The following is a 22,067-nucleotide window of genomic DNA, read 5'->3' as shown; positions in this document are numbered from 1 at the left end:
TGCCTCCTGGGAGTACCCCCATCTGGGCGCCCTTCTTAACCACGCCAGCTGGGCACCAACACCGGGTGCAGCCAGTGCTGGCCCAGCCATGAGGGTCACCCCAGCCCTTCATTCTCCCCACTTGAGGCCCGTCACATCAGAGAGCGGAGAAAAGCTGTCCCGCTGGGCTCTAAACTCCTGACCCACAGAATCCATGAACCTCGGTGGCCATCCTGCATCACTCATGTTGGGGTGGCCTGTGGCTCAGTAACACAGAAGTGGGGCAGGCGAAGGAAAGGAGGTGGGGAGAAGGGCCAGTCTGGCTGCTGGACAGAGGGAGGGCTTGGAGTGGCCCAGGAAAGAATGGGAACCAGGTGGGGCAAAGCCCACCCTCCACCCACACTCCCCGCCACCCTCCGGCTCAACAAGAACCGCTCAGCAGACCCCAGAGTTCCAAGCCGAAGCGGAAGTGGGAGAGCTGTTGGGCCCCTCCTGCCCCTCGGTGTGTCCTGCCGGCCACCGGATAAAGCCCTGTCTTCTGAGTCTCCTCAGGCTCACCTCCATGGCCAGACCCCCACACTCCGGCCCCTCCCCCATCATCATCACCTACCACCTGCGCACCTCCCCCCAAGTTTCCTTTCCCTTTCCTCCACTTTGAGCCCCATTCCTCCGGGTTGCACTATTTTCTAGAGGCTTGCTCCAACTCCAAGACCATCCTCCAGCTTTCCCCCCACATTTCCTAGGCCTCTGGAGCCCCCTATCTCCTGTCCCTGAGTCTTCTGCTCCCTGTGTCCCCAGCGTCCCCCAACTCATAGCCTGTGCCTTCCACTGCCTCCATCCCTACACACCCCGATCGCCACCCTGGTGTCCCAGGTCCACATACCTCAGGCCTTTGCACCTCCACTTCTCCCGTGTCCCCCTGACTCTGCAGCCTGTCCTCCAAGCAACCGGAGTGCCCCCCGCTCTTCATGCCCGCTCCCTCCCCGACCACCAGGTCCCCTGCCCCGGTCTGCGCCAGCTCGCTCCGCGCCCACCAAGCCCTCTGCCCCGCCCCCCTCCCCAGTCCTCCGCACCTCGCCATCTCCAAGCTCCTGCATCTCCGTCCTTCGCGCCGCACTGTCCCTTGGGCACCCCCGACCTCTGTCCCGCGTCCCCGCGTCCTTCGCACCCCCATTCGCTCACACCCCGGTCCCCACACCTCCCCGTCCTCCGTGAAGCCCTCGGCCCCGGTCCCCAGCCCTCGGCGCTGGCAGGTCCCCGCGCCCGCGAGCCGCGCGGCCGGCGCGCCCAGGTGGATGCGCGCGCGTGGCGTGGAGACGAGCGGGCACACCCTACCCCGCCGGCCCCGCCCCCCGCGCCGCCGATTGGCTCCCCGCGGGCTGGCCGGGCCCCGGTTGGCTCGCGCCGCGCGGCCGCCGGGCCCGTTTCACGGTGGGTAGCACCGCAGCGTGGATGCTGCTCGGTCCCGCCGCGGCCCCCAGGAGCGAGGAGCCGGAGCGGCCGGGCGGGGCCGGGCGGGGGGCACCGCGGGAGCCGCTGCTCCGCCCACCCCGGCCCGCGGCCGAGGGCAGCCCGGGGTCGCGGCCGCACCGTGCGGCCGCGGGCGGCGGACAAAGGGCCATGCGGGGCCGGGAGCTGCGGCGCGGGGCGCGCGGGAGCCGGGGGCCGCAGCGCCGCCGCTGAGCAGGGCCCGAGCGGGGCGGGGCGGGCCGCGATGCCGCGGTTCCCGGTGAAGAAGGTCCGCAAGCAGATCAAGCTGCTGCTGCTGCTGCTCCTCCTCACCTGCGCCGCGTGGCTCACGTACGTGCACCTGAGCCTGGTGCGCCAGGGCCGCGCGCTGCGCCAGCGGCTGGGCTACGGGCGAGGTACGGGCGGGGGCGCGCGTCCTGGGGGCGGGGGGCGGCGAGGGCCTCGAGCGGCGCGGGGTCCGGGCCTTCCCGCCGCGCCCGGGGCTCGGCGCGGGCCAGACGCGTCCGGGGACCCTGGTCGCCCTACCCGGCTCGGCGATATTGGGGCGGGGGGCGCGGTTCGGCCCGGCCCGGAGCCCAGTGACGTCAGCAGTGACGTGCGCGACCCTCCCGGGGAGCGTCCCCAAACCTGGGCGGACTCCGGGATCCGACCTGGAGGCAGTAGTGACGGGGTTTAGGGTGGGTGTTGGAGGCATGGCCCCCAGGCCCTGCGCGCCGGGAAGGCCCTGCACCTCCACCACCTGGCTCCTCGGCAGAGCCTGATCACCCATCTGCGGGGGGAGACGGGAGACACAGATCCAGCGTCCCGACCGGGGGCGGGGGGGGGGGGTGTTGGGGGAAGGGTTTGGAGGGAGCCGACTGGTGCCGCTGGAACGCTTCCTGGACCAGGTGCCCTAGGTAAACCCATAACAGACTGAGGTGCTGAGGTGTTGGGGGGTGATGGGGATCCAGCTTGGGGACCCCTGAACTGCCTGGAGTGAACTCCCCAGCTTCTTCCGGCTCACACTCCAGTGAGGACAGTGAGTCCCCAAAGCAAATCCGTCCTGCTGACTGTTGTGGGAAAGAGCCAGGGGAGGGGGTCCTGCCCATTCAGCTAAGGGGATCTGGATAGCCTCTTGAAGGTGGTGGGTGCTGAACCCGTCTAGAGGAAGAGCGCCCGGGGCGGGAGAAACAAAACTGTGAGAACCTGGTAGGAAGAGAAGCAGAAAGCCTGGAACCCGGGGAAGGGGTGTGGGATGGGAGAGAGGGCAACACCTCAGGGCAGGAGGAACCCCGCCCTCACGCATGCTAGCTAAGGTGGGAGCAGAAGCCCCTGTGCCCCTGACCCTTCTTAAGGAAGCAGGGAGCTGGGTGTCCTTAGAATGGGAGGTGGGAAGAGTCTTGCTTCCTTAAGATTCAGAACAATGATTTTGGCTCACGACACCCACGGCCACTAACCAAGGGGTCCAAACCTCCCTGTTCATTCCCACTCCTGTCTCCCGGTTGCCAGAGCCCTCTGCCTCCCCTCTGTGTGCCTGGACACCTGATCCCACAGACGTCCCAGGCCAGGGGTCTGGAGCTTGTCCCAAACCCCCCTCCCCCGCCAGAGTCTACGCACCTCACAGCCACCACACTCCGGAGAGGCCCCCAGCACTACTTAGTCCCTAAAAGAAGCCCTCCTCCCACTGCTATCAGCAAACAAGGCAGGACCCAGTGCGTGACCCAGTGACACAGAACAAAACCAGACCCCCTTCCCGAGCCACCTCTGTGGCTTTCCAGGCAACCACAGTCCTCCCCAGCTTGACTTCCTGAGCAGCTAGGGAGTCTAGATCAGCAACTGGGAGGGGGTGGAGGTGTGGGAACCCCATTTCTGAGTCCCTCTCTGCCCTCAGCCTTGCCAGCAGAGAAGCTGGGTCACTGCTCTCCTACTCCCGGGTGAGCGGGAGCTGTTCAGGGTCCTGGAAGGTCTGACTCTCAGGAGGCACCTTCCAGGGACAGCCCCAGCTCGAGGGGCTCCAGACCCAGCCCCACCTTCGGTCCAGCCACCTGGGCTCCCCACAGGGTAGGGCTTGTGAGAAGCTGGCCAGCTGGACATGCTGAGGCCTTTCTGAGTGTTGGGTCAGGGCTGTCTTCACTTACAACTGGGGAGGCAGCATTGGAGCAGAGCAGGGGGGCTACTTTCCTGGGATCCTGCAGGATACCCATGTGGCCGGAGGCCTCTGCGGACCTCAGTGTGCTGGGGCTCAGCCCCTGCAGGACAGTGGTGACAGCCTGGCCTGGGACCCCAGCACAGAAAGCTCCTAGTCCCCATGGCCTTAGCTTGGTGGGCAGGGAGTATCGGGGCCAGGCTATGGGGATTTGGCTGGGAGCCTCTTAGGGGCTCATCTCCCAGCTGGACAGAGGGCACTGAGGAAGAAGCCTGAAGAAGGATCAGGTGGGCAGGTCCCACAGGAGTCCCACAGGCAGGAGACCAAGGACAGCTCCCCTGTCCAGCAGAAGGGGCTCAGGCCAGTTGGGTCCACACAGGAATCTGGCTCCTCGGCTCTGGATTGAAGGATGAGCACAGATGTCAATACCCAGGCTTGCTCTAGAGCAGAGGCAGGACTTCTGGATTGGGGATCCCTGAGTGGAAGTACCAGGAGGGGCAGAAGTGGGATGCAATAAAGCCTCCCAGAGCCTCTGGTCCCCGGGGGTGCCCCCCCCCACCTCCAGGGAACAGGGGAATGTTCAGGTCCACAGTTTGGGCAAGAAGTCTGGGAATTTGAAGGAGTCAGGGGTCAGGCAGTGCCCCAGGCTAGGGGATGTGTGTAGGGGTGCTAAGCTCTAGAGATGACCCCAGACAGATCCAGGAACCGTTCCTCAGGGGTACAGTCTCTCTCCAGAGCCATGTTGGCCCCAGGTCCTCCAGCAGCCTAACCAGCGTGTCTGTCCCTCACCTGTACAGGCTGGTGCCAGGGTTCCTCCGGTCCTGGACCCCCACCCCAAGGGCAGCAGGTGGCACATGTGCCATGTGCTGGGGCTGGTGTAGGTTAAGACAAAGGCCCAGCTTTCCCAGTAACAAGTTCTAGCACCGGCCCCTAGCAGGGTTTGATAAGGGAGGGAGACACGGAACACGCAGTACAAGTGCTGAGGGCGCTTCCCGGGGCCTTCCTGTCGGCAGAGCCTCTGTCCCGGGTCTCACACAGCTCTGCTCACTGGTCAGGGAGCTCGGAGAAGCCGGGCAGAGGCCTGGAGAGGGGCTGCCTGCCCCCTGGGTGGGATGTGGGAGAAGGGCCTGGCCTCCGCACTCTAAGTGGGGTGTTAGGTACCACAAGGGAGCAGGAGACCCCGCTGCCCCCAGCGGGCGCCCCGCAGCAGGGGCTGTGCCATGGAGTGAGCCCAGGCCCCGCTCACGCCTCACGTTCCCCCCACAGATGGGGAGAAGCTGAGTGGCGTCACCGAGAGCAGGGGCGTCCGCGCCGCACTGTCCACGCAGAGGGCGGAGGACTCCAGCGAGAGCCGGGAGGAGGCACAGGTGGTGAGCAGGGCTGTGGGAAGGAGCCCACACGCACTCGCATGCCGGGGCCTCAGACACTGTGGCTGTGTGTGTGGAGGACATGGGTTAGGCACTGCCCAGACACAGGCAGCCCCCCTGGGGCTCTGGCTGGGGGGGGCGGCGTCACGAGAGGCGCCCATGTGGGCTGGCCCAGGTCGCCCAGCAGGTGTGAGGAGGGTCGTGGGGCTGTGTGTGGCCGGGGCACCATGGCTTGGGGTGTTACGGCTGCATGTGTGCAGGGGAGCCCTTGGGAAGTTTGTGTGCCGCTGGCTGTGGTCGTATGACTCCTCCCTGCCCTCCCATTTCTCAACTTTGACCCTGGTGCCTTTTCTGTCCCGTAGCCTGATGGCCGGGACCCAAACACGCTGTTTCCCGCGGGGGCTGGAAAGCCCCCCTCTCTGAACCTCACTCATCAGGCGCCTCCGTGGTGGGACAAGGTGAGCTCCACTCGACCTGCCTGACATGGGCTCCGGGGGGTGCTGGGGTGGGCTTCGCGGAAGGTAAGCCCCGTCCCGCCCCCCAGTACAAGGGGCAGGTGAACCTGCACGTGTTTGAGGACTGGTGCGGCGGCGCCGTGGGCCACCTGAGGAGGAACCTGCACTTCCCGCTGTTCCCTCACGTGAGTTCTGAGGGGCAGGGCGGCCTCCGGGGCGGGACTGGGTGGCCCCAGGCTCTGACGGCGCGGCCTGCCTGCCGCCCCCCAGACGCGCACCACCGTGAAGAAGTTGGCCGTGTCCCCCAAGTGGAAGAACTACGGGCTGCGGATTTTTGGCTTCATCCATCCGGCAAGAGACGGTGCGAGGGTGGGGTCGTGCTGGGGAGGGGCGATCCCCAGGGGCCCCCCACCCGCCCTGAGTCCCCGTCCTGTGGCCTTAGGAGATGTCCAGTTCTCTGTGGCTTCAGACGACAACTCTGAGTTCTGGCTGAGCCCAAACGAGAGCCCGGCAAGTGCCCAGCTGGTAGCCTTTGTGGGCAAGGTACCCTGAACCCCACAGCCCTCCTGCCCTCGCCCTCCACCCACACCCCCGTCTGTCTCCACTGGGCCTCCTGCTGCCTCCGGAACCTGTCTCCTCCAGCTTTTAAGGGACGGGGGCTGGATGAGGCTGGGGCCTCCGAGGAGGAGGGGCCCCTCCTTCCCTCCTGTATTGCTTCCCAGACCGGCTCAGAGTGGACAGCACCTGGAGAATTCACCAAGTTCAGCTCCCAGGTGTCCAAGCCCAGGCGGTGAGTGATGGGGAGTGTGTGTGCATGAGTGTTACACACATTTGCACACACATGAACCACTGCACTTGGGCCGACCTGTCAAACCAGCCTGGGGGATCAACCCTGAGCACCCCATCTTCTCTGCATGCCCTGTTTGGAGCCCCCGGGGGCACGGCAGGGGCATGTCCGCCTGATTCCTTGTTTCCCCAGGCTCATGGCCTCCCGGAGGTACTACTTCGAGCTGCTGCACAAGCAGGACGACCGAGGCTCAGACCACGTGGAAGTGGGCGTGAGTTTGGCCTGCCCTCCGTGGGCTTCTAGAGGGTCCGCCTTCCCTCCCCTGCCCCTCTGCTCCCAGCACTCCCTTCAGGGCAATGGTGTGGACCCTGCCCGCCCTCCCTGGGAGGTCCTGTCCAGGTGGCAAAGCACACCCTCAGGGACAGGGCCCGAGGCCAGCTCTGTCTGCTCAGAGAGGCTTCCTGGACAAACCGCGCTCGAGTCGAGTCTGGAGAGATGAGGCATTCCTAGGGCAAGCCCAGGAGGAGAGACTCTGGGATGCAGGTGCATTGGGTGAATTCCAGATCCCAAGAAATGCAGAGGAATGGGAATACCCGGCGTTCTTCTTGAACTTCAAGGGGTCCAGTGGCCAGCTAGTGCCTGCAGTGCCAACGCTGGACAGCTCTGGCTTTGTCCCGGGAAAGAAGCATTGGAGTTTGCATTTCAGGAAAAACCCTGTGGCCACTGTTGCAGAGAGCCTGGGGGGAAGGGGTCTTTTATGTGCGGTCCCTGAACGAGGGAGGTGGGAAAGGAAGAAGTAGCAGGTGCAGGGGTCAGGCGGTGTGTCCAAGACAGAGGGCCTGAGCCTGGCGGCGTGTGGCGTGAAGATTCGGTTGGAGTGGGGCTTCTCAGCCCCAGTTCTGTGGGATGTCCCAGGTGTCGGGTGTATGTGACAGGCACCTCCCAGCTCAGTGGGCAGGGGGTCCGGGCTGGAGACGCAGGTTTAGGGTGATCTTGTGGAAGACAAGGGTGTGCCAGGAGGACCCAGAATGGGCTAGGAAGGGAAGAGGGCCTAGAACAGCTCCTGGGAACCCGAGCTTGAGAGGAGGGGAGGAGAGACAGAGCCAGCCAAGGAGACTGAGAAGGAGCAACCACAGGGAGAGGGAGATCTGGTGAGCTGAGGTGTGCTGGCCCCTGGAAGGTGGGCTGTGACCTCCAGGACAGCAGCGGCTGTAGAACGGGAAAGCAGGCCGCAGGAAAGCCCTAACCAGCAGGCAAGGCAGTGCTTAGGGTGTCAGGCAAGGCCAGGAGGGAGCACTGGGAGCGTGGGGGTCCTTACATGCCACCCAGAAGTTCCCTGTATCCTTGAAGGGGCTGCCCCGCTAGTTCCCCACGCCCACGCCAGAGAAAACCCGCTCGTTCCCCACGCCCACGCCAGAGAAGACCCGCTCGTTCCCCACGCCCACGCCAGAGAAGACCCACTCGTTCCCCATGCCCACGCCAGAGAAGACCCGCTCGTTCCCCACGCCCACGCCAGAGAAGACCCACTCGTTCCCCACGCCCACGCCAGAGAAGACCCACTCGTTCCCCACGCCCACGCCAGAGAAAACCCGCTCGTTCCCCACGCCCACGCCAGAGAAGACCCGCTCGTTCCCCACGCCCACGCCAGAGAAGACCCACTCGTTCCCCACGCCCACGCCAGAGAAGACCCGCTCGTTCCCCACGCCCACGCCAGAGAAGACCCACTCGTTCCCAGCTGTCTCCATCCTCGACCCCACCCTTTGGTCCTGACCACTCTCTTCCTCCTCCAGTGGCGAGCCTTCTTGCCCGGCCTGAAGTTTGAGGTCATAGGCTCTGCTCACATCTCCTTGTACACAGGTGCGGAGCCCAGTACCTCCCTGGGGAGGAGGTGGGCTCCCGATGGGGGGGTCTCTTTGAGATGGGCTTGGATGTGGGTGGGGAGGGTTGAGGAGTGGTGTCTGGGTATTCCTGGGGACCCCACACATCCCTCTGCCGCCAGACGAGTCATCCCTGAAGATGGACCATGTGGCCCACGTCCCCCAGTCTCCAGCTAGCCATGTTGGGGGGCACCTGCCTCAGGAGGAGCCCAGAGCTGACATGCTGCGCCCGGACCCCCGAGACACCTTCTTCCTCAGTGAGAGGGGACCCCGGAGGGGGGCGGGGCGGGGACACCCAGCCTGCCACTCTGTGACCGCCTGTCCCACAGCTCCCCGCATGGAGCCTTCGAGTCTGGAGAATGTGCTGGAGCCCTGCACCTACGCCCCCACGTATGTCGTCAAGGACTTCCCCATCGCCAGATACCAGGGACTGCAGTTTGTAAGTGCCCCTCCCCAAGACCCTCCTGAGACCTGACCTCCCTCCCAGGGTCCCCTGAGCCCTCTGCCCCGCCCGCAGGTGTACCTGTCCTTCGTCTACCCCAATGATCATACGCGCCTCACTCACATGGAGACGGAAAACAAGTGCTTCTACCGGGAGTCGCCGCTGTACTTGGAAAGGTGGGGGGGTGGTTCGCGGTGCACCCGCCAGGAATGAGGGCGGGGCCTCTTCAGGGGGCGGGGTGTCCTCTCTGATGCCCCGCCCCCACCCCAGGTTTGGGTTCTATAAGTACATGAAGATGGACAGGGAGGAGGGGGAGGAAGACGAAGAGGAGGAGGGGCAGCGCCGAGCCTTCCTCTTCCTCAACCCGGACGGTGAGTGCCCCCCACGTCCCCCAGCGCGTGCCCACCTGGGCGTGGTGGGCTTAGCCATGCTTCCCACAGACTTCCTGGACGATGAGGACGAGGGGGAGCTGCTGGACAGTCTGGAGCCTACGGAGGCGTCCCTTCTGCAGAGCGGCCGCCGATCCCCGTCCCCAGTGGCCCCCACCACACCACTGGGACCCAAGCCTACCGCGCCAGCGCCTCCCAGCACCCGGGACCTGCCAACCCCCAGGCGCTCCCGGGCGCTGAGCTGGGCTGCACGGGCCGCGCGCCCCCTGCCCCTCTTCTTGGGCCGCGCCCTGCGCCCCCGAGCAGCCGCTGAGCAGCCGCCCCCAAAGGTGTATGTGACACGGGTGCGGCCGAGACTGCGGGCCCCCTCGCGGGCCCTGGCACCTCTCAGCCCCCGCGGCCCACCCTGGCCGCCCTTCCCCGGAGTATTCCTCCGTCCCAGACCACTTCCGCGGGTGCAGCTGCGGGTCCCCCCGCGCACGCCCCGGTCTCGAGGCCACAGGACCGGCGGCCCCCCCGCCACAGAGCTGAGGCCCTCTGCCCGGGCGCAGGCCACCCAGGGGAGCCGGGAGGGCCAGCTGCGCATGCTGGGCCTCCCGGGACCCACCACGGACTTGAACTTGTCATCAGAAGCACAGCCAGTGACCTCCTTCCTGAGCTTGTCCCAGGTGTCCAGGCCACAGGCGCCTGGGCAGGACGAGGAGGAGGAGGAGGAGGGGGAAGCAGACGAAGATGGGGCCCAGGGCGAGGAGGACAGCGAGGAGGCAGGCGGGCCCCCCCGCGGCCGCTGGCGCGAGGACGCCATCGACTGGCAGCGCACGTTCAGCGTGGGCGCGATGGACTTCGAGCTGCTGCGCTCCGACTGGAACGACCTGCGCTGCAACGTGTCGGGGAACCTGCAGCTGCCGGAGGCTGAGGCCGTGGACGTGGTGGCTCAGTATATGGAGCGGCTCAACGCCCACCATGGCGGGTATGGGGGAGGGCGGCCATGGGAGGGAGGCCCTAGCCTCTGTGGCACCTTCCGACATTCCCCGGGGCCCGGGGTACTGACCTGGGAATGCACATACACCCCCTAGGGAAGAGTCTTCTCTGCTGGTCTCTCTCTGCCTTCTGGGGCTTCTTATTGTCCAGGTTCCCTGTCCAGGGTTAGAAGCCTCAGACGCCCCCAACACGCACACACACAGAGCCAGCGGGGCAGTGGGGCACTGGAGGCTGTGTCCTGCACCTCCAGGCCCCACACTGTCACCGTGGGCCTGAGCCCAAGAATGAATCTGAGCCAGCCAGGTCTCTCCTCCAGATAAGAGACACGTCCAGAAGTCAAGCCAAGAGTCCCTGGACCCCTCCTCCTCCCGAAGCACAATGCTATTGGGTCTTCCAGGAGGGTCCTCCTCTGACTCCAGAAGCAGGCACAGGGCTCCTGCCCCATGGCTGACTCTGGGCTTCCACAGGCCCCAGGAATCTAGGCCTGTCTCCACCCCCACATAGGTAGCTGTGTGGCAAGTGGGAGGCCTCAGCTTGGCCCCGTTGGAGGCATGGTGAGTTCTGAGTTGTGTGAGCCGTGAAGGACGGGCGAAATCCGCAGACAGCAGTGGTAGCAAAGGCGCTGGGCCAGGCAGCCAGGCGCCTGGTGTGCAGAGGATGGAGGGGCCGTTGTGGGCCTTGAGCAACTGCTCCCCCCTCATTTTTCTTACGTTCGATACATGGTTTTGAGCAGGACGGGGGTTTGACCTGTCTGGGTTGAAGACAGACCTGTCACTGCTTTGGAGAGGAGCAGACAGGATGGGAAGCTCACAGGGGCCGTGAGTGACAGGCTAGGTCCAGGGCCATGATGGGCCACATTGGGGGGCAGGGGTTTGATTCTAGGTGGCCGAGCATGAGCCCTTGGTTCTGAGCTTCCTGAGAGCAGGGTAGGAACGGCCCAAGGACGGAGAGTGTAGATGGACCCAGAGCACTGGGGACAGAAAGTTCTTGACACTGGGGGAGCATAGTGGGGATGGCGGCGGATAGGAGGGAAATGTACCCCTAGGAGGTCACCCAGGTGGGCTCCCCTGGGGAGGGGTGCTGTCTGCAAAGGGCAGAAGGGAAGAAGCACCTTAGCAAGGGCAGGACCTTGTTTTCCCAGGAGGAGAAGCCTCTGCTTGAAGGCAGAGTGAAGGATGAAAGATACTCAGCAGGGCCAGACCAGGGGGCAGGGGCAGAAGTCGGGGTGGGGCACCTTCCCTCAGGGCCTTAGAAAGAGCAGCGGAGGGTTGCAGCAAGCAGGCCAGACTGGATACCCCAGAACAAAGACCCTGGAGGAAAAGGAAGTTGGTTTACCCAGCATTGGGGTACTGAAGGCCCCATAGAATCTGCCTATGGTCCTAGAGTGCTGCTCTAAGACCTCCGAGCCTCCTCGTTCTATGGACAGTGGGTGGCCCCGAGGCTTTCTGAGCACGTCCTAAAGATCACCGGCTGTGAGTGGCGGCAGGAAGACCACAGAAGGGAAAGGACGGGGCCTGGGCTCCAGAGGCCTCCAAGTGTGCGCTACTGTAGGGAGGGAGAAGCACACGGTGTGGGCCTGTCTTCTTGGAGCTCCCCAGCAGGGCACGAGGTGTGAGGGGCCTGTGGCAGCCTGGGAGGGGAGAGGACTCCCAGCAGCTACCCCAGGCCCAGCTGAGCGGCTCCCTGGTTTCTGGGTCTGGGGTCGGGGTTAGGAGGAGGAACGCAAGGTGGAAGCCCAAGGGTGCTGACCCATCCCCGCTTCCCAGGCGCTACGCGCTTCTGCGCATCGTGAACGTGGAGAAGCGCCGGGACTCTGCGCGCGGAAGCCGCTTCCTCCTGGAGCTCGAGCTGCAAGAGCGCGGAGGCGGCCGCCTGCGTCTGTCCGAGTACGTCTTCCTGCGGCTGCCGGGAGCCCACGCGGGACACACAGACAGGGACGAAGAGAGTCCCGAGCCGGCGCCCGCCGCTTCCGTACGCCCAGACGGCCGCCCGGAGCTTTGCCGGCCCCTGCGCCTGGCCTGGCGCCAGGACGTGATGGTACACTTCATCGTGCCAGGTGCGCGGGAGTGCGGTGGGCCCAGGCACCCGGGATGCGGGGTGGGGTTCCAGGAGCCGTCCTAGCGAGGCGAGGGAGCACCGCTGGCCGTGGAGGGGGACCGCAGAGCCAGCTTGGGATGGACTCGGTGGCACCATCTTCCTCCAGTGAAGAACCAGGCGCGCTGGGTGGCACAGTTCCTGGCCGACATGGCCGCGCTGCACGCCCGCACGGGGGACTCCCACTTCAGCGTCATCCTGGTGGACTTTGAGAGCGAGGATATGGATGTGGAACGGGCCTTGAGCGCAGCTCGGCTGCCCCGGTAACAGTGCCCTCCACCCCTGCTGGGGAGGACCGAGCGCACCTTGCCTCCTCCAGGAGGTGGGTTTTCCTACCCCTGCCCTGCTCTCCCTCACCCCCCAGGTACCAGTACCTGAGGCGAACTGGAAACTTCGAGCGCTCCGCGGGCTTGCAAGCTGGCGTGGACTCCGTGGAGGTGCGAGGGCAGGTGGGGAGAGCCGAGTGGGCGGAGCCAAGGGAGGAGCTCCGCTAGGGGAGGAGGGGAGAGGACTCAGGTGTCCCCACGACTCCACCGCCAGGATGCCAGCAGCATCGTTTTCCTCTGTGATCTGCACATCCATTTCCCCCCCAACATCCTGGACGGCATCCGCAAACACTGCGTGGAGGGCAAGCTGGCCTTTGCACCTGTGGTCATGCGCCTGGGCTGCGGGAGCTCGCCGGGGGACCCTCACGGTAAGGCCCTGCTGCCCCCACCCCAGGGACACTGGAAGTCCCACCAATGCCAGGGTAGAATCTCGGCCCCTGGGGGCCTCTCCCAACTCCTGAGGGAGGCCTGGGGACCCATCAGTGCCCCTCGCCGTGTCCACAACCCCAGGTCTTCCCCCTAGAGGGACCTCCTAGAGGGACCTCCTCCAGCACCTCCACTCCTGTGAGGGCTCCAGATTATGACCCTGCCCACAGAGGGGTGACCCCTGAGAGCCCCTCTGGGGTTGGGACGCTGTACCAGACGCACAACTGAGGTTGGGGAGAAAGGCTTGCAGGACCGGGGGTCTGAGGCCATCTTCCTGCCCAGGTTACTGGGAGGTGAATGGCTTTGGCCTCTTCGGGATCTATAAGTCAGACTTCGACCGCGTTGGAGGCATGAACACTGAGGAGTTCCGTGACCAGTGGGGGGGCGAGGACTGGGAGCTCCTGGACAGGTGACCACCTCCCCACCCCTCAGCTAGACTAAGGACACTTCCACAGCTTCCTCTGAGTGGGAAGGGGAAGCCTGAGGGGCCTTCATGTGTGCAGGGTCTCTGTGCTTCTGCTTCATCTGCCAGGATCTGGGGGCCTGGGGAGAAACTCTTCGACCCCCCCACCCCCAAAACCCCTTCTTACCTCCAGGGTCCTGCAGACTCAGGGACAGCCTTGGAACAGACTGTGTCCCCAGATTCCGTAGTTCTGTCGTGGCCCTGAGTCCCTGTCCCCCACCAGAACCCTACAGTAGTGGCATCCCTCACACACCCAGCCCCTGGGCGAGGGCCCTGACCACGCCCTTCCTGCCTACATCAGGCTCCAGAAGAATCCGAGCAGCCACAGTGATCTCCTACCCCCCACGTCCTGACACCAGCACCCCCCAACACACACACCCTATAGGCTTAGGGGCAGCTCTGCCACGGCACCCCAGGGTCCTGACGCCCCCCTGTCTACCCAGGGTCCTGCAGGCAGGGCTGGAGGTGGAGCGGCTCCGACTGAGGAACTTCTACCACCACTACCACTCCAAGCGGGGAATGTGGGCCACACGCAGCCGGAAGGGCTCCCGCACAGAGGGCCCTTGAGGACAGGGCGACCCCTCCCAGCCCCTGGCTGCAGCCCTGTGGTGGGAGCTGGAGGCCAGGCCCTGAGCCTGGTCCCTGGGGACCCGGCAGGGCTCATCCCAGGGGCACAGCCACCACCTGTGCCTGGCCCACAGGGGCCACCACCTCCCCCCACCACCATGCCCCTCCCCCAATAGGCAGCCTTCACCGCTGGTTGGGGCCTGGGCTCGGTCTCCACACTCTGTGCGATGATTTCTGTGAAATTTTGCCGTAGCGATGACATTGTTTTCAGGATCCCCGAGAGTTCTGTCTGTTCCGTTTTTTATTCAGAATGAAATGAAATATTTTTTTTAGTTCTGACTTGTCCTCTGCCTGGTTCTCTTGGGAGGGCAGAGACAATTCTCAGGGACGGCTCGAGAGTCCAGGCCACTGTCTCTGCTCCCTTGGCCCCTTCCTGACTCACAGCTGCAGCGCCTCACAGAACCCCCAGCCTCTTCCACACTCTAGACCACTCGCCGCCTCCTTCCCTCCCCGCTGAGCTCCAGAGGTGGCACCCGTAGCGGGGGCGGGGGGGGGGCTCCGACCCCTTCCTTGCCACGCTGCCCGTGGAGTCGCGTGGATGTCCCGGACATGGGGCAGGGCCTTCGCACTTCTGAGAAAAGAACATTTGGCCATTTGGCTGCCCTCCCTCTTGCAAACAAAGCTTGGACGTCAGTCCTTCCCCATCTCCCCAGGAGGTGAAGGAGAACTCGGCACCCTGGGGAGGGCAGTGTCCCATGACCACGTCGGGGCAGGACTCCGCGGCGTTGCCAGAAGCAGAAAATCCAGCTCCGGTTGGCGGACACCATAATGGGGAGGAGGGAGGCTTATGTGACTTCTGTTCCCGTGCGTGGAAGGTCAGGGTCGGGGGCTCGCTGGGAGAGTATGGACCAGAGGCTGGATGGTGCCGTGGACGCCCAGCTCCTCCCTGGGCCTCTGCTGTCTAAAGATGAGTCCCCACTCTGGGAGGGAGGCTGGCGCTCCACCCGCAGGAGCGCTCGGTGGCTGCGGTAACAGGTCCCCACGGACCTGGGGCAACGTACCATCTTACGTCCTAGTCAGAAGTCCTAAAACTAAGGTTTCTGCAGGCCCGGCTCCTGGAGGCTTTAGAATTGACTGCTTCATCCTCTCCCACTTCTAGAGGCTACTTGGATTCCTTGGCTCAGGGCTCCTTCCTCCGCCTTCAACACCAGCAGCTTGCCACGTTCCTAGTCCTCCCCTGTCTGTCAGCTCTGCTCCCACGGTCACATCTCTCTCTGTCCCTCCTTGCCTCCGTCCTGTGAGGACAGCTGTGACTGCACTGTCATCCCCCACTAACCAGGATAATCTCCCCATTTCAATATTCTTCTTTTTTTTTTTTTTAAGATTTTATTTATTTGAGAGAGCACAAGCAATGGAGAGGGAGAAGCAGGTTCCCTCTCGAGCAGGGAGCCCAATGGGTGCTTGATCCCAGGACCCTGGGATCATGACCTGAGCCACAAGCAGCCAACCGAGCCCACACGTGCCCTTCAATCAATATTCTCTATGTCATCACGTCTGCAAAGTTCTTTTTGCCGTGTCAGGGGACAGTCACAGGTTTCGGGGATCAGGGCCTGGATTTGGGGCCGTGGTTCTCCATCACTGCTTGCTCACATCGAGTGGGAAGGCAGCACCCCCCCGGCGGCCTGGACAATCGTCATGAGACTGGCCCAGGTTGTACCTTTAGGCACAGCTCACCGTGAACACAGGCCAGCAAGAAGGACCCCAGTGAAAGAGCCAGGTGAGCACCACCATCTGGCCCTGAGAAGATTCTAGAAATGACCGTGCTGGAAGGGACATTCAGTCCTGCCACTGCTGGCCAGCGTAGCCACCAGACAGTTGTAGACACCAAGTCACCTGTAACGTGGACTGCACAAGTCCTGCTGGTCCTCAGAGCACAAGTGCCTACGAGGCAGAGGACACTTCTTCCCCACTGTGTACCTGCTCAGAAGCGTCCGGATGCCCTTAGCTCAGACTGCCCTCTCCTCCCCAAGTACGTGTTCACATGGGATTTTCTCCACTCACAGATGCTTCATAGCAAAAAAAGAATCGGTGCTGGATTGGGGATACACTCTCCAAAAGAGAGAGGGAGAGACGAGAAACACAAACAACGGGCAGGTAAAGCTCAAGACACAGAAGTTCCAAGCGAAAGCCCCTGTAACCTGAACTATACATAAACCGTGATTTATCAACCCATTTTAACAACTTTACTGAGCACCTACTGCGTGTTAGACACCTAGGGAAAGCGGTGAACAAAAGAGACTGGAATCCGCCCGCACAGAGCACTTAGGTTCTGGTGAAGGGTGAGGGGGGCTGACCGCAGACACGATAAAGAAAACGTCTACCGCGTTAGCTGACGGCAACTGCTGTAGAAAAAAGAGTTAAGTCAGGAGGAAGAATAGTAAGTTTGAGTGAGCCTTGCTTGGAAACAGCGGTCAGGAGCAGCAGGTCTGGGAAGATGACCTCATAGAAAAGGTCTGAAAGCTATAAAGCTTCCGGAGGTGCCGCTGGAGTGAAAGAGGTCAGAGGTGACACCTGAGGAAATTCTTTTTCTAATTAGCAATGAACGCCTTTCCAGCCTCACACTGGAAGTACGGCTGACCCTTGAACAGCACGAGGGCTGGGGACAACAATCCTCGCACGGTCGAAAATCCATGTATAACTTTTGACTCCCCAAAACTTAACTACTAATAGCCTGCTGGTATCGGGAAGCCTTCCCAATAACAAACAGTCCGTTGACACATATTTTGTATGTTGTATGTATTATATTCTGTGTTCTTAAGGTAAACTAGAAAAAAGAAAATGTTATTAAGAAAATCACAAGGAAGGGAAAACACACTTATGGTACTGCTCTGTATCCGAAAAGAGTCCTTGGAGAAGTGGACCCGCTCAGTTCAAACACCTGCTGTTCGAGGGTCAACTGTGCTAGCCAATGCAGCAACATAAGAAAGGAAATAAAGCATGTACATCTGGGAAGTTGAATGCAGGCGTGTGTCAGTGGCTTAGTTTGCAGATGATCACCGGTGTGAAGAGCCCAAAAGAATCAGCAAAACAACTAACCGTCCTGGAACTGACAAGCAATTGTAGCAAGGTTGCAGGATACAAAGTTATATAAAGTTAATACACAAAAGCCACTTGCTTTCCCATGTATCAGCAGGGAACAATTAGAACTTGAAATTTAAGACACAATACCATTAACACCAAAATCTAACCTGACAAGCTCTCTCTAGGGAAAACAGCCCAAACTCAGAGAAAAAGTAAATAAATGGAGCAATGTCCTGTGCTCACGAGTAGGAAGACTCAGTACCGCCATGATGCGTGCTCTCCCCAGCTGGGTCTACAGAGCCCGGGCGGTCCCAGTCGGAACCACGGCGAGCCATGATGTGGATATGGAAAACTGGCTCTAAGGTTCGGACGAAGACACAAAAGACCCAGAAAAGCCAACACAAAATTGAAGGAGAAGAACAGACTTGGAGGGCACTACCCGGCTTCAAGGCTGACCGAAGAGATACAGTGATCGGGACTGGGGTACGGATGAAAAATTGACAAATAGATCCGTGGACGCAGAAAACAGACCCACAGGGGCACCCGGGTGGCTCAGTCGTGAAGCATCTGCCTTCAGCTCGGGTCATGAACCCAGCATTCTGGGATCGAGCCCTCTGTGGAGCTCTGCTAGGCAGGAAGCCTGCTTCTCCCTCTCCCTTTGCCTCTCCCTCTCCCTTTGCCGCTCCCTCTGCTTGTGCGCTCTCTCTCTCTCTCTCTCTGACAAATAAATAAAATCTTAAGAAAGAAAGAAAGAAAGAAAGAAAGAAAGAAAGAAAGAAAGACCCACATAAGTACGGTCGGCTGATCTCTGACGAAGGAGCGAAGGCACAATGACAGCAGACGTCGCGTCGCCGCAGACCGCCGGAACGTCGAGATGTCCAAGCACCGGACAGCGGGTCCACACACAGACCCTAACCCTCACGAAGGTGGACTCCAAATGGACCCCAGACCTAAATGTAAAACACGAACTACCAAACCCTTAGAAGACAACATAAAAAAGGATGACTTTGGGTATGACGGTGACCTTTTAAACACAACACCAAAGGCACAATCCATGGAAGCAATAATTGGTAAGGAGTTCATATTAAAACTTCTGTGAAAGACCATATCAAAAGAATAAGAAGGCAAGACACAGGCAGGGAGAAAACCGTTTCCAAAGACGTATCTACTAAAGGAGTGTTCAACCCAAAATACAGAAAGAACTCTTAAGACTCAATAATCATAAACAACAGAACACAACTTTTTTAAAAAAAAGATTTCATTTATGGGACACCTGTGTGGTTCAGTTGGTTAAGTGGCTGCCTTTGGCTCGGGTCATGATCGCAGGGTCCTGGGATCGAGTCCCGCATCGGGCTCCCTGCTCAGCAGGGAATCTTCTCCCTCTGCTGCTCCCCTTGCTTATGCTCTCTCGCTGATAAAAAAGATATATATATATTGTTTACGTATTTTTCTGAGATAGAGAGTGCACAAGTTGGGTGAGGGGCAGATGGAGAAGCAGACTCCCCGCTGAGCATGGAGCCAGATGCAGGATTCGATCCCAGGTCCCTAGAATCATGACCTGAGCTGAAGGTAGACGCTTATCCGACTGAGCCACCCAGGTGCCCCAGAACAAAACAATTTTAAACAAACAATAAAAAATGGCCCAAAGCTGTCAAGAGGCACCTCACTGGAGAAGATACACCAATGACACACAAGCACATGAGAGGAGGTTCCACATTCGATGTTGTCAGGGAAATACCAGTTACCACAAGGACATCCCGCTACACACCCACCAGAAGAGCTGAAATCTGGGACCGTGACATCCAGCGCCGGCGAGGATGAGCCGCGGGGACAGGTGCTCGGTGCTGGTGGACACGCGGAGTGGCGCAGCCACTTGGGAGACATTTGCCAGTTTCTTATTAAATGAAACTTCTTACTATACGATCTAGCAATCACACTCCTACTATAGGTTTACCCAAATGAGCTGAAAACTTCTTGTTCACACGCAACCTGCATCCGGGTGCTTGGAGCAGCTTTACTCACAATTGCCCCAAACTGGAACGAACCGCAAACTCGCAGAAGGTAAACGGGTGGGCTGCGGTTATGCCCAAACCACATATATCATCCAGCACTCGACACACGTGTGTGCACACATACCCCAAAACACAAAAACTATCAAGCCATGAAAAGACGTAGAGGAAACTTAAATCTTATTTCCGAGGGAAAGAAGCCGGTCTGGAAAGGTTGCGTGCTGTAACGTTTCCGGTTTCGTGACGTTCTTGAAAAGGCAAAAGGACAAGCCCAGGAAAAAGACCCGTGGTTACCAGGGCTTGCGGGTCAGGGGAGGGAGGACTAAGCAGAGAGTTTTTTTTGTTTTGTTTTGTTTTAAGATTTTATCTACTTATTTAACACAGAAAGAGATCACAGGTAGGCAGAGAGGCAGGCAGAGAGAGGGGGGAAGCAGGCTTCCTGCTGAGCAGAAAGCCCGATGTCGGGCTCCACCCCAGGACCCCGAGATCATGACCTGAGCCGAAGACAAAGGCTTAACCCACTAAGCCACCCAGGCACCCCTAGGCAGAGGGTTTTAGGGCAATGAAGCTGCTCTGTGTGATACGGCACTGGGCGCGCACCTGCTGAAGCCTCCGGAGTGCACGACCACGCCAGAGCCCTGATGCCAACTGTGGACCTGCGGTGATACAGGTGTGTCCGTGGCCGTGGGGCTTCATCCACCAAAACCAGTGTCCCGCTGGCAGATCTTGGTAAGCAGGAAGTGTACGCCCGCCGGGGTGCGGGGGCAGGGAAATCTCTGTACCTTCCTCTTAATTTTGCTGTGAAACTCAAACTGCTCTAAAAATTAGATCTTCTTGAGGGGCGCCTGGGGGGCTCAGTCATTCAGCATCTGCTTTCAGCTCAGGTCATGATCTCGGGGTCCTGGGATGGAGTCCCACATCGGGCTCCCTGCTCAGCGGGAAGCCTGCTTCTTCCTCTCCCACTGCCCTGCTGTGTTCCCTCTCTTGCTGTCTTTCTCTGTGAAATAAATAAATAAAAATCTTTCTAAAAAATAATAAAAATTAAGTCTTCTTTAAAAATCAGTGATAAAAACAAATAAAATTAAAATACACCAACACTTGGGACGTGGGGGATGGAAGAGAGAAAGAAAACTTGAACAGAAGTAAAAGCTCCCTTAGGAATCTCAAAACCTCGCAATAGCCGTCATTGGAAACCCAGCCAGGAACACAGAATACAAATTTGGGAAAAGTGTGCAAAACAAGATGGAAAAGAGTTGAGCCAAAGTTGATTCCTGAGAAGACAAGCCATAAGGGCACACAGGCAAGCCCCAGGACCCTAGAAGAAAAAAACCTACGTGACAGAGCAGGAGAAAAAAATACGGGCCAGAATCTGATGCCTGACACCCTGACACCAGAAACCTAGCCACCCCAGGCGCACACAAGTCCGTGGGCGCTGGAGGCTAAGACCCCTGACCCGGCAGCAGCAGGCACTGGAGTTACCAGTTACCAGCGATCCCGCCGCTCAGGGTCCGTCCGCGCTCGGGACAGCGCCTGGGAAGCACTGAGCGCGTCTGGGCCACACCCGCGTCCCCAGAAGAGCGCTTCGTGCGCAGAAGAGTTCGGGACACGCCTGACCAAAGCGAGGAGGACGAGGGCCGAGGGACGGACTGAGGGCTGGGAGGCGCAGGTGGCAGGGGACAGGTAGGGGGGGCCGAGTGGACGGGAAGTGCCGTCCGCTCCCTGGGCTGCCAGGGCCCCAAATCCCACACCAAAGGCGCAAGGCAAGAGTCGGGGGCACAGGGAATGCCAGGTCCCAAGTGTCCCACCCAGGATCCTCGGGAATTAGGTGCGGGGGCCCAGGCTACCCCAGGGCCGGGGTGGGGAGCCGCCTAACAAGGGAGGTGCCCACCGTGCTAATCCAGGTAGGCTCCGTGGGGGACGCGCCCCGGGCTGGATCTGGGGACTCCCGGGGGAGGCTGGAAGGTTTGAGGGCGTGGGCGCAGGCTCCCGGACAGGAAGCCCCGGGGACTCAACGCGCGCGCGGGGCTCAGCTAAGAGGGAGCGAGACTGGCCTCCAGCCCGCGAGCTGTGCTCACATCTGGTCCGTCACCTCGCGGAGGGCTGTGCAGGCTGTGTGGCCCCAGGCCAACTGCTTAACTTCTCTGTGCCAGCGCGTGTTCCCAAATTTTGTTTTCAATATTATTTTGCTGTAATGTTTTCAAGCTTTCCCCCATCTTCTGCTCCTTAACCCCCCCACCCCCCCACCCCACACCCCTCTCTGTCCCTCCCCCGGCTCCGGGTCACTGAAGCCAGCACTAGTCTTCATTCCACACCTCCCCACCAGCTCTGCCCCTTGGCCCTGGAGGCCTCCCCACCCCCCACCCCCCATCGCCTGGTTTTTGTCTCCGGCTCCTCCTCCACAGACTTTTCTAACAGTGCCCAGGCCGTCCCCACCTCCAGCTGCCCGCTCAGCCCATCCTGTGTGCCCGGTCAGATGGGGGGAGTATAAATGGTTACCATCCCCCTCAAGCTGTCACAGCCTTCACTTCAGACGCCCCAGCGCAGAGTCCAGGTTCCCCCAGGAGCTGCCCACCTCCTGAGAAAGAGCCTCACTTACTCACCCTTGGAGTCCCCAAGTCCCAAGATCTCAAACCTGATGCAGCACCAACACCCCCGGGGGAGCTCTACACAGGCTCCCAAGCCCTGCCACCCAGGAGCCCTTCTAAGTTCCCTGGGTGTATCTTCCATTCGCTTTCTCCAGGAAGCCCACCATTCAAGCCTGAGTTTGAATCTTCCTTGTGCCTCCTCCCCAGGCACTGGCTACAGGGAAAAGGGAACTCTGGGGAGGACAAAAGAGAAGGGTGGCCACAGGGGTCAGACGTGGCTCCTAGCCTGGGGTTGAGGGTGGTGGTAACAGGCCTGGGCCATGACCAGTCCCCCGGCTCTGCAGTGGTTAGAAAAAGTGCACCCAAGATCCCAGGCTTTCCAGGAACATGGGGGGGGGTGGTGTGCGGCAGAGCTGAGAGGTCATGGTGGGGGAGGGGTCCCCATGTCCTCAGGGGGGCTCAGCGCAGCTCTGGGCACTGGGCATGGGCAGTTCTCCTGGCCATGCCACCAACCAAAACCCCTCCATCCCTTGGCAGCTCCGGCCTGACCCCTTGGAGCCTCCCCACAAACCCTCTGAACCCCCACCTGCAGCCTGGAGTCTGGCTGCCCCAGGCGGGCTGCCAGGCCGGGGCTCCGCAGGGCC

General features: G+C 61.0%; 1 protein-coding gene across 6 annotated transcripts; it reads left to right on the top strand.

Moving 5' to 3' along the window:
- Positions 1-1,382: 1,382 nt before the first annotated feature.
- B4GALNT4 (beta-1,4-N-acetyl-galactosaminyltransferase 4) lies at positions 1,383-14,084 on the top strand. 6 transcript variants are annotated; one of them, XM_032358980.1, is made up of 20 exons: positions 1,384-1,844; positions 4,841-4,944; positions 5,304-5,399; positions 5,486-5,581; positions 5,667-5,757; positions 5,839-5,939; positions 6,119-6,186; positions 6,376-6,454; positions 7,974-8,040; positions 8,183-8,317; positions 8,390-8,499; positions 8,578-8,678; positions 8,773-8,873; positions 8,943-9,861; positions 11,639-11,928; positions 12,076-12,229; positions 12,331-12,415; positions 12,507-12,660; positions 13,001-13,127; positions 13,625-14,084. In XM_032358980.1, the coding sequence occupies exons 1-20, from the start codon at positions 1,694-1,696 to the stop codon at positions 13,746-13,748; spliced, it is 3,153 nt and encodes a 1,050-aa protein (XP_032214871.1). In that variant the 5' UTR covers positions 1,384-1,693; the 3' UTR covers positions 13,749-14,084. The 6 variants fall into 6 exon arrangements, with proteins under 6 accessions (XP_032214872.1, XP_032214871.1, XP_032214869.1 ...); XM_032358982.1 differs by having other exon boundaries at positions 1,385-1,844; positions 12,331-12,403; XM_032358981.1 differs by lacking the exon at positions 13,625-14,084 and adding an exon at positions 13,315-13,606 and having other exon boundaries at positions 1,383-1,844; positions 8,773-9,861.
- Positions 14,085-22,067: the final 7,983 nt, after the last annotated feature.

This window comes from Mustela erminea, chromosome 9, assembly GCF_009829155.1.
Source record: "Mustela erminea isolate mMusErm1 chromosome 9, mMusErm1.Pri, whole genome shotgun sequence".
Lineage (NCBI taxonomy): Eukaryota > Metazoa > Chordata > Mammalia > Carnivora > Mustelidae > Mustela > Mustela erminea.
This window is presented reverse-complemented; position numbering and strand designations above follow the sequence as displayed.